General features: G+C 35.9%; 1 protein-coding gene across 7 annotated transcripts in view; it reads left to right on the plus strand.

Annotated features, from left to right (window-relative positions):
- Positions 1 to 12444, plus strand: part of LOC150078499 (lysine-specific demethylase RAD23A-like) — a 280618-nt gene that overhangs the window by 256910 nt on the left and 11264 nt on the right. For all 7 annotated transcript variants that reach the window (XM_090385146.1, XM_090385152.1, XM_090385149.1 and 4 more), the window contains one exon: positions 4131 to 4456. In XM_090385146.1, the coding sequence (XP_090241272.1) occupies positions 4131 to 4456 (326 nt within the window). The remainder of the gene's footprint in view (positions 1 to 4130; positions 4457 to 12444) is intronic.

Consider the following 12444-nt stretch of genomic DNA (forward strand, 5'->3'; position numbering starts at 1 on the left):
CAACAATCCTTGGAAATGAGTTAAATTCTGGTCTTGAAGTTGGCACTTAAAGAGTTCTAATTTCATCTGAAAAGCTTTGATGTGATTAAACAGGACATACACCAGTTGATCTTTTGACCGGAGCTTCAAATTTAACTCATTCAAATGAGAAGACATGTCCGTAAGGAAGGCAAAGTCAGCCAACCACTTCAGATCGTCGAACTCTGGTACTGGCTTGCCTTTTGCTGTCATGAACTCTTGGATGGCATCTTGTAACTCAAAAATCCTCATGAGCACTTTTCAACGGCTTAACCATCGCACGTCGGAGAAGTAGACAACATTGCCACGATCAGCATCCCCTTCCATCTTTTGAACAAGCTTTCATTTTATGATTTGCCTAATGTAACCCACTCTTTTTGGTTGGGTATCCAGTTCTCTCTCTCTGTCCATTCTTTCACTCAGTAATAATAGATGGCTGGCTTCAAATTTCTCAGTTAAAGCTGTTTTTTTTTTTTTTTTTTTTCAAAGGTTCAGTTCTTTCTCCCATCTATTCCTCTTGTATATTAAAACCTTTTTTCCACTGACAGATTACTATTTATAAGTTTTCTGGTGATTACGCACTACATTGTGCCCTTCACTTCAAGAAACCTTGTCTTTTACAAACTTCAACTTCTCTTATATCCACCACCAATGAAATTCTTCAGCAAGGCAAAGAAAACTTTGATCCTTTTCAAGTTCCTTGATGTGTTTGTTTTTGATAACACTCAGATTTTTAGACATTTGCATATCTTTGTTGGGGATTACCTTGACTTAAATGTCTCTTGGCATAAGTGTATCATAGATATTGTTTTCTCTGTGTCATAAAGGGGTTTTCTCTTATTGCCTCAGCATCACCTTCCTTCTACATAGGTACTCATTCTGTACAAACCTTAAATCTGCTATACCATTATCCACATCTGTGTTGTCATGTTTAGGTTATGGCGTACACATGGTAAGAATATACCCAGATCCTTGACATAACGTGGCCTCGACAACGCCCCCATACACACTACTTGGACTCCCTCCAGTCACTATCTGGCAGAGTAGAGGTAGCAAGATTATATACTATCTGATCCAGAAGCCGCCAAAGAGTTACCAATTCGGTCCAGTGTACTAACTAGCGGCCAGCCTGTGAACACCGTTTTAGAGCTGTACCCTCGAAATGTAAGGAATATTGGATCTCGCCACAATGTTCATCATAACCTCAAAAGTCATCAATCATACTGCATAATGGAAGAGATAGGGAAGGGTTGACCAGAACTTAGCTCTAGAGACTAAACGTGGGACTAAACTGCCAACACCACCTGAAATTGGTCGTGGAGAGACTGGGCACAGTGCAGAAAGGAGGAGGAAAGGTTGTGGTAGACCTTGCCGAGCAACAGAAGAGAGAGCAATAGCAAACCTGAAGGATTACATCCTGAAAAACACAGTACCACTCTACAAGACCATAAAGAAGATTGACAAGTGGCATACCCCACTCAACCTAAGCGGGGAGACCACTCCCACTGATGGAACAAATGAATCTAGAAAGATGAGCAAAGAAGACACTCCATGGCAGACACTACAGCGACTTCCATCAAGACCACATAAATGGCTTCCAATCTATGGCTCACAATTGGAACACTCTTCCCCAAGACTGAAGAATTCGTGTTCGCCATCCAAGACCTGGTAATCAACATCACCAAGGAGCCCCGAGTGTTAGATGACACGTGTTGACAATGCCACCTGGCTTCAGAAACAATCCAACACATCAGATATAGTGATCACCCAGACAGAGTACACTTGTAGCCAAGATAATACATCAGAAGCTCAGCAAGGAAATACAAGTTTACCAAAGAAAGTGTAGCATATTACAAATACGAACCCCAGACCATACTATAAATTCCAACCCATAAGCTTTACTGGGACCGCAACATAATAATGGACAAAACAGTCCTGCACAGCAGACCAGACCAGACCAGACCAAACCAGACGTAACCCTTGTCAACAAGAAGGAAAAGTCTACCTATCTGATTGACATAGCAGTGCTGAACACTTGCAACCTCCAGAAAACTCACGAGCAAAAGATCAAGAGGTACACAAGCCTAAGACAGGAGATCAAAGAGATGTGGCATAAATAACGAGTAGCTATCATCATGTCAACCATCGGTATATTGCCAAAAACCCTATACAAGATTCTAGCAGTAATAGGTCTCCCAGAGAACTCCTACAAGGAATTCTAGAAAGTCAGAGAGTCCTCGACAAACAGTAATACCGGACATAACAACCACTCTGTGCACTTGATACCAAAACTATCACGGGATAGAAACCCTACCCCTCCATCAGGTAGAAATAATATAATAATATCGCTTAGATGCCTTAGGAAACCTTTATGTGTACCCTAAAGTTGATCTGGATTGGGCTCTCTACATCAAAGTTCTAAGTAGGTGGTGCTTACAATTTGATTGACCATCTTATTTCTGGATGCCAATTAAGATAGAAATATTTCCATCTAGATATCTGAGGCTACCCTCATATATACTGTAAATTTGGTTTTGAGCATACTGTAAATGTGAAAATTCTAAATGGTTGTGTTTTAATTCAAGTACCTGCCAATAATAAGATGGCAAATCAAGATAAAATATCTTACTCCCCTCCCATTAGAATAATCTAATATCATATCATATCGCTTAAAAATAATCCAATTTAAAAAAACTTCCATGTAAGAAATCAGGTCTTGCTCCTTTTCTTTTTCCACATTTTTAGCTCTTTTACTGAGACTTCTACTCAGATTTTGTCATATTATGAATCTGTCAGGCTTCACTAAGGAGGATGCACCACTTAAAGGATATATCAGAAATTCTGCAACAGCAAATTCTGAAATTTTAGCATCTCCCTGTTTACTTTGGGTCTCCAATGAACATATTGCTCTGGCTGCCTTAAGTAAGGATTGGAATTGAATTATTATGTACTTTTCAAGTATTGCTGACCTAGAGTAAGATAGTATTGCATCAGTTTTTAAGAAGCTTTGGAAAAAACTGAAAGATATCAACTTTGCATAATATATTTTCATGTTTTATACACTGTGCTAAGGAATTTTTCCTTAGCACAGTGTATTACTGGTCAATGGACCCCTGGGGGGGGGGTCCATTGACCAGTTCCAGGAAATATATATATATATATATATATTACATGCTTTATTCATATGTTATATATAGGGGTCTGCAAACTTTTTTTTTTTTTTTTGGAGTCCGTAAACTTTTTTTTTGATTTTTGAAATGGTCTGTAGATCTCAGTAGTTTGGGAACCACTGCCTTAGCACATTAAAATACCTTGATCCACAGTTGCATGTGCATGATACACATACCTACATCAGGTCAAAATTGCAAGAAAGCTTTGTTGGTCAGAGGAGATTAAATGTATAAGGGGAAAGTTTTGGAACAATACAAACAGTATTGAAATGTGCACAAAGATATCTGATACTCTCCCCTGGAAAAGGGAAATGAGATAGAGGAAATATCATTGCTGGCACAACATTTTGAGGCACAAATATCATTTAGCAATGTAAGGATGAATTCCTGGTATGAATTAATCCCCTTACAAAGTGTAAGGAGTTGAAATTAATTAATACTTGGAAACCTATGGTGCATTGCATCAGGTTTGTTTGTATGTACTGTTTCTTGTGGATGTAAGTTCAACAATTTGAATGTAATTGTAAACTAATGGAGGTCCACTTGGCAGCAAAGTTAAAATGACAATGCAAATAAGTATTAATGGACCATTGTTATAAAAATTCAACCCTTCAAAGGCTAAGTATCACTGGTACTTCAGTGCCAGAAGTTTGAGGCACTTACATGCTTTAAGCAAAAGTGAGATAAGTTCATAGTTGCAGGACTTATTAAGAAAATTTTTAAATGCAAGTTTTTGTCTCATCTCTATAAATTATATATATTTCATATAAGTAGAAACAAAAGAAAACGTTAGGGGAGGGGGGATGTTATAATAAATATTTATTATATATGTATATCTTGTTTGTGTCCGTCTTTCTCCTATCCACCCCATCTCTTAATTTATGGAGGTAGCAACTAGATTTTTGGAAAACTTATAAAGCCTATTTATTTATTTTTAAATAGAAGATCCTCTGGCTTTTTTACGATCACAACCACAGTTCCAGCAAATGAGGCAGGTTATACAGCAAAATCCACATTTACTTAATGCAGTGTTACAGCAAATTGGACAGAGTAATCCACAGTTATTGGAGCTCATTTCTGAAAACCAGGAAGCCTTTGTCCGAATGTTAAATGAACCACCTGCAAGTGGAACTAGTAATCAAGGAACTACAGGCCAGGCAGCTAGTGGGGGACGTGGAAGTGCCAATCAGGGAGGATCTTCACTTGAGGCTGGACTTGCCCAAGTTACTACTCAGGTTACACCACAAGATAAAGAAGCAATTGAGAGGGTAATTTTCACTTAGTGGGGAGTTTTTTAAACATTCTGGTTTTTGCCTTAATTTAAGAAATTTTTAATCATTGCATTTTTATTTTATTTTTATTATCAGTTAAAAAATTATGCTTTGTATAAATTTCATTGGTAGTACATTCTACCCTAAATTTTGTGGATGATCTCTTATCTGCCTATCTTAATTTTTGTAGCTGTTGGTTAGCTCTAACACTATATATTCTAGTATCTAGGAATGATGAAGACATTTAATACTGCTTATCTCATCTTACTATACTTCTTTTGTATTGTATTGTATTGTATATTAAATTTAAACAAAATCATATTAATCGCTAATTGTTGATTAGCTCTGACACTCTATATATATTTATATTAGTGATAAAAAAGAAAGTTAATAGTTATAACGACAGTAACTGTAACTAATATTTATGAGTCAATGCAGTTGCAAGCAATCATGCAATACACCCATAATGTATATAAAATATTAAGGATAACAGAAAATAATAGAAAAAGTAATCAATCAAATAATAATACTTTCAGGGACTTAAGAAAATGCAAAAAAAAAAAAAAAAAAATGGGTCAACGATGATTAATATATGCTTACATTTATATTTTACTTATATTTTCTTACTTTTGATTCTAATATTTCTAAAATTTCTTAACTTTCTATTTACTACATTTGAATTATATTTGGCCTATATTGGTTTTTATTTGGTTTAGATTTAAATTACTTAGCATATATTGATCATTACAGAAACAGAGAACCTCTTGTCGCTTTTTGCCTTCAATCTGGGTGGTTGGCCCCAGTTGAAGTCATCTGGATTGTGGGTAAAAAGCAATGTTTTTTTTTTTTTTTTTTTTTTGCATTTTCTTAAGTCCCTGCAAGTATTATTATTTGATTGATTACTTTTTCTATAATTTTCTATTATCCTTAATATTTTATATATATATATATATTCTAGTATCTAGGGATGATGAAGATATTTAATGATACTAATCTCAACTTACTATACTTCTTTTGTATTGTATATCGAATTTAGACAAAAGCATATTAATCGCTAATTCCTCCCCCCCCCCCCCCCCGGTTCATACTCTGAAAATTGATGGCAAATTTTTCGAGTATGATCTGCTGGTCCCTGAGAAGGTTTTAGTATTGTTTCCAATACTCAGTACTACAGATCCAGTGCCTCCTTCCCACACAGAAACATATCAGATTATAACATTATTTTGAAAGTTGTCGTAAAAATAAAAATTTTAATGTACTTTCAAATTTGTTCACTTACAACTAATCTAATCCTTTTCAGAGAGAAAAAAAAAACACACGAACAAGGATATGTGTGCATGTTTTTTTTTTTTATCTCTGTCTCATTCTCCAAAGTAATGTCCAGCTCCATCCTTTGAATTTCAAATTAACTTAACGATAATTTGATTATTTTGATTATTGAAATCTCTCCATTACTAATTGTTTGATTGTGCCTATCACTACTTGGAACCCACGACTAGCAACAGTAATTGAGAGGGTAATTTCTCCCTAGTGGGGAGTTTTTTAAACATTCGAGTTTTTGCCTTAATTTAAGAAATGATTTTTAATCATTGAATTTTTATTTTATTTTTTATTCTCAGTTACAAAAAATTATACTATGTATAAATTTCTTTGGTAGTACATACCGACATATGCAACTATATTAGTCCAGTCCCCTCATAGAGCAACTATAGGAACAGAACCCACAATAAACACTCAGACATGATTGGAAACTGAGACCAAATCATTAGGAGTTAAGATTATTGCTATATTTAATACCATTCATATACCATGTGAAATTAATAATATAGTTTATTAACTTATTCACCTTAACTACTATACATTAAGGTGACGTTTCACGCATCTTACCGATACCCATTGTCATCAGACCATGCTGTTGGGGGAACAGAAAATAGAAATGGTTACAAATTTGAATATATTACAATTACAAATATACGATTCTAAAGTATTAAGTTTGAATTACTGTGCCAAGTGTTCTTGGCACAATCCTAATTTAATGCATTCTACTCCTCCAGACATTTGGCCTATTTTCTTTTCCTGTTTTTTCATTCCTCCTTCTATTTTCTTATCAAAAAGATGGAAATATTGCTAGTTGAATTTGATTTCACGTTTTCTGTTGATTGCTGAGGCTCTGAACATTTTTATGAAGAAGGCTTCTTTGAATTTCCTTCTGTTGTATTGGCTGTCTGTAGAAAGGATTCTAATGTTGTTGAAAGCGCAAGTGTCACCATTGAAATGCATGAAAGGCTGTATCAGACTTCAGAACTTTTCCATATTGTACATCTTTTTTGTGTTCTTTGATTCTGCAGTTTAGACATCTGTATGATTCTCCTATATATTTTACCCCAACACCTACAGTCTATTTTATAGATAGGAACTCTAGGATTGTATGGGGTTGTTGAGCTGTTTTTTTGTTTTTTTAAGATTTGTTTGATGGAAACTGAACTCTTAAAAAAGGTGAAGACACTAAATTTCCTGGCTTCTTTTGCTATTTTAGTGCTGACTGAAGGTATGTAAAATATTCATATGGATGTCCTTCTGTCCCTGCTGGGTTGGGGTTGTAATATTCTTCGAGGATGTTGATAACGTGTAGAGAAATCCTTTCTTCATGGCAAGGAAGCATGGTCATTGTTTGTAGTTCCTGTTGTAGATTATCTTCTTTACAAATTCTGTAAGCCCTTAGGACTTGAGCACACAGATTTTTGTTGAGAAAGGATGGCAGGATTTGTAGTTTAATATGATTCCAGTGTCAGTGGACTTCCTGTAAACTCTCATATATAGTCCTGAAGGCTTTTTTGTGAACAGGATGTCCAGGAAAGGAAGGCTGCTATTCTTTTCTATTTATGGCAAAATTTTAAGAAATTTTCTTGGAAAACCAACAGAAAAAAAAACTAAAAAACAGAAAAAAATTCTAGAGCAGGTACGTCGATGACATCATAACTATCTGGAACCATGGAACAGAAAATCTACAAAAATTCTTTGAAGCTCTCAATAACCACCACCAAAAAATCAAATTCAAAGTGTAAATAGAAAACAGCAACAGTAATAATCTTAAAGGAAAACAACCACGTAACATTCTTCCCCAACTACATTAGAAGAATTTGAAAAATTCCAGAATTACTGAACTGCAGTTACGCAAGAAAAATTGTTCAGGTTTGATGGAATACCAAAGCCGTAATTCTGTTCAATAAATAGTTTAATAGTCCTGGTCATGTTTTTCAGCTTATTTTTAAGTTCAGCTAGAGATTCTATAAGTTATGAATTCATATTATAGAGCTTTTGTATTGCTGATTTTACACAAATATTGTATCTCGTAACTAGTAGCGTAGTGCATGGTAGTGGAATTGTGGTAAATAAGTAGCTTGAAGGTTCTAATCATTTAGGTTGGCATTTTATTTTTTTATTTTAAGCTAAGAAATGTTTTTTTCCCAGTAAGCCTTATAACTAATTAAATTCTACAAATTACAGTATAGTGTAATACACATGATGTAAACATTTAGGCAACTATTAGTTTAGTGGTATTCTCAAATTAAATTGAATTTAAATGGAAATCATGCCTCAGGCTAGAGCAGCAAAGCAATGGGCTCAGTGTAGTGGTTGTGATCCTCATCAAACTTTGTAATTCATCCCACCTTGCTTTTCTGGGATACTGAATTTCTAAATAGAAGCACTGACAGTGCCTGACAAAGGTATTTCCCCACCCCGAGCAGAATGATTTTTCGGTGCCCTATACTAAGCATATATATTTTTTGCCTCGTTGTTCATTCTTCCATTTTTGGCACCCTGGGCAAGGGCCCTGCTAGCCCATACCTTAATCCAGCACTGAGCATGGAAAGAATAAATTTTGCTTCAGCTACCAGCTGAAATTAAACTATTAGTCTACATATCCTCCTCCCCAGAATAGCAATTTCCCCATCCATATAACACTGCTTCTATAGAAAACAAATATTCTTGCACTCTCTCCACTTGTGACCAAATGGGTTTTAACAATTTTACAGGAGACATGCATTACAGTTTTTAAGAGACAAAACTTTTTTTAGGCACATTAGCATGTATGCATAATGTACTTATTAGCTTCACCATGTTTGTTCGCATATAACAACTCAACTCCCATGGACAAAATTTCATAAAAATACGACCAATAGAAATCAAGAATTTTTTTATTTATTTTTTTAATTTCTTTGAGAGTTATTAATCCTTTATGTTAGGTTTGAGGTATCTTGTATGTATATAAAAGATTATTTCAATTTTTTTTTATTCTTAATACGCTTGTCATCAATGGTTCTGCAACTTTAGCTTGCATTAAACATTAACTTGCTGACAAGATGAAACATTAATACACATTCCACAAATTTAGTATTCAGATTTCTTTACTGAAGGAAAGGTTTTTCTGAAATGTGTCCATAATTAAATTCAGCATATCATTTACAAGGTACATCAAATTGTTACAAATGCATTTTATAAAATTGAACATTTACCCATTTCCCTTCCCAAATAAATGTTCGTTAATGCCAAGCGCTGTCTTTCCAATAAAAAGAAATGACATCATTGGTTAACTTCTCTAAGCAAAACGTCTCTCTTGATTGCCCATTAAATAGGAAAACAGCTGTTCCACGAATCAGTTGTCCTTTTGTGGAGGTTATCTTTCCACTTAATAGTACTCCCCACATATCCACATGATAACTGCATGAGGATGAGGATCACAATGTTGCACTCTCATGCAGTTATTATGTTAGCATGATATAATGCTCTCACAACTTGTGATTTTGTTACTTTGAGATTGGATATGTATTACTTATCCAATCTTATAGCTAGGAATAAGAGTAGGAGCATGTATGCTTGCATGTATACCAATGCTAGAAGTAGAGTAAATAAATTTGATGAATTTGAAGTGTTGGTCAAGACATCAAAGGTGGATATTGTTGGGATAGCAGAGATGTGGTGTCACACAGATATAAGGAATGCTGAACTGGAATTTGAGGAGTGCAATGTGTACAGAAAGGATAGACAGGATAGAAAGGGAGGAGGTGTTATGCTGTTAATTAAGAAAAACATAAAATCAAAAGCAGTGCATCCAGTTGATATAGATGAACAGTGCACTGTTGAGTCAGTTTGGTGTGACATAAGCACTCCGAAAGCAAAAATAAGAGTAGGAGTGTGTTATAGGCCTAATGACTCGAATGAGTACAATGAACAATTGTACAGAGAAATAGTGGGCTAGTAAATCGGAATGTCTTATAATGGGGGATTTTAACTTCCCAGATATTGACTGGAACTTGTGGGTTGGTCACTCACACACTAGTCAGACTTTTGTGGATTTATTGGATGATTGTTTTCTGCAGCAGCATGTTCGAGAGGCAACCAGAGAAAGTAATACTCTTGATCTGGTTATCAGCAGTGTTCATTCATGTATTAAGAATTTGCAGATAAAGGAACCACTAAGTGGCGGCGATCACAGTGTACTGATGTGGAATTTACTTAAAGATTTAATTACCATCAGGGGTAAAGGAAAGGGTTTTTGCTTCCGTAAAGGTGAGTACAGTGGTCTCCGACAGTTTTTAAATTCTGTACAGTGGGATCAACTGACGATGTTACCAACAGTAAATTCTAAATGGGAAGCATTCGAGGAATTAATCGTTGATGCTACTAAAAGTTTCATACCTATTAAGAAATATTGTTCGAGGTTCAGGCCTAAATGGTTATCTAATGAACTAATGAGACTCATAACAAAGAAGAAAAATGCATGGGATGCATATAAATTATTAAGCGACTCAGAAGCCTATGGCAGATATAAGCTAGTCTGTAATCAGGTCACAAAGGAGGTTAGGTAGGCGAAGGCAGATTACGAGAAATCCTTGGCAAAAGATGCTAAGAAAAACAGCAAGGATTTCTTTACTTATATAAACTCTGAAAGGAAGGGGATGAATCTGATTGGTCCACTTGACATCGATGGTTCGACTGTTCATGATCCTTCTCAGATAGCAAACAAACTGAATGAGTATTTTGCATCTACATTCACACATGAGGAATTATTAAGGTTTGAAAATGGCAGAAGGTTATCAAATTGTAGCAGGATACTTAATGATTTTGTAGTAACTGAAAGCAAAGTGGAGGAGAAATTGTTGAAGTTAAACATAAGAAAAGCACCTGGGGGTGGATGGGATGTATCCAGTTATATTAAAGGAGGCGGCAAAGCAACTAAGCAAACCCTTAGCCATAATTATGAGAGCATCCTTGGATTCAGGGGAGGTTCCCACGGACTGGAGATGTGCAAATGTATCCCCAATTTTCAAAGGGGGATCGAAGGGTGACACGAGTAATTACAGACCAGTTAGTTTAACTTCTGTTCCTGGTAAAATAATGGAGTCACTGGTTAAAGATGCATTGCAGGATCATCTAGGACAAGACTGCAGCAATAATTCAGACACAGCATGGGTTTGTTAAGGGAAAGTCTTGTCTGACAAATTTGATAGGATATTATGATGTGGTTACAAAGGAACTGGATGCAAAAAATAATTTTGATATCATATATTTGGATTTCAGGAAAGCTTTTGACACTGTTGCGCATGGAAGACTATTGTACAAATTGGAGCAGAACTGTATTAACGGTAAGTTGCTACAATGGATAAAAGGATGGTTAAGTGGGAGAAGACAGAGGGTGTCAATCAATGGGTGCTGCTCTTCGTGGACTAATGTTATTAGTGGAGTCCCACAGGGTTCGGTGTTAGGTCCACTGTTGTTTTGTATATTTATCAATGATATTGATGAAGGTATATCAGGCTTAATGTCGAAGTTTGCAGATGATACAAAGGTTGGTAGGGTTGTTAATGACAGTAATGGCAGTATGCTACTACAACAGGATCTAGATAATTTGGGCAGATGGGCTAAGAAGTGGCAACTGAAGTTTAACCTTGACAAATGCAAAGTACTGCATATGGGTAGAAGTAACCCCGAGAAACGTACCAACTGTGTGGTACTACACTTAAGGTGGTAGAAAATGAAAAAGACCTGGGAGTAATTGTGCAGTCAGATATGAAGTTTTCTGAGCAATGCAGACAGGCTGCCAGGGCAGGTCATGGGGTTTTGTCAATGATATATAGGAATTTTGCTAGCAGGGAGAAGGAGGTGATTGTCCCTCTGTATAAGGCAATGGTCAGGCCACGCCTTGAGTACTGCATACAGGTCTGGAGGCCTCATTTTAGGAAGGATGTAGATTTACTTGAGCGTGTACAGAGAAGGGCAACAAGATTGGTGAGGGGAATGAAGGGATCCTCTTACCAAGAGAGGCTTAAGTTCTGCAAATTGCAGTGGCTGGAGACTTGGCACCTGCACGGTGATCTGATTGAGGTATATAAGGCCTTGAATGGGTTGAGAATGCTGAATTCTGATGGGATCTTTCTACTTGTTCAGATTACGAACCTAAGGGGGCATAAATTCAAATTAAGAAAAGACAGATGTAGAATAGATGTGCGGAAATTTGCCTTTAGCCAGCGGGTTGTTAATTGCTGGAACAAACTTCCATTTGTCGTTGTGGAAGTTCACAGGTTAAATAAATTTAAGGAGGAACTGGACAGGCATTTGGAGGGAATGGTGTTATTTTTTTTTTTATTTTTTGGCTGATGCTGCATAAGCTTATACACTTGCTTTCTTGCATCACATGCCACTACTACTACTTGTCGTTTTAAACACGTGAATAAGTACAGTAGGCCCTCATTATAATGCGGTTTGCTTTATGCTGATTCACTGTAGTGATGTTTTTATATTATAACCTGTAACTCACTATAACACTGTCACAACTCACTGTAACGCTGTTTTACCAGCATACAGATTGAATTTTTGGCATGTTTAACGAAAATGTTTCCTCTAATGTAGTCAATAGCATGAGAATGAATAGCAAAACAGAATTAAGACATTTCCTACGCAGACTTGAGAAATTTTCCCACACT

The sequence above is a fragment of the Mastigoproctus giganteus genome, chromosome 11 (genome assembly GCF_048544385.1).
Source record: "Mastigoproctus giganteus isolate SK-2022 chromosome 11, ASM4854438v1, whole genome shotgun sequence".
In the NCBI taxonomy this organism is placed as follows: domain Eukaryota; kingdom Metazoa; phylum Arthropoda; class Arachnida; order Uropygi; family Thelyphonidae; genus Mastigoproctus; species Mastigoproctus giganteus.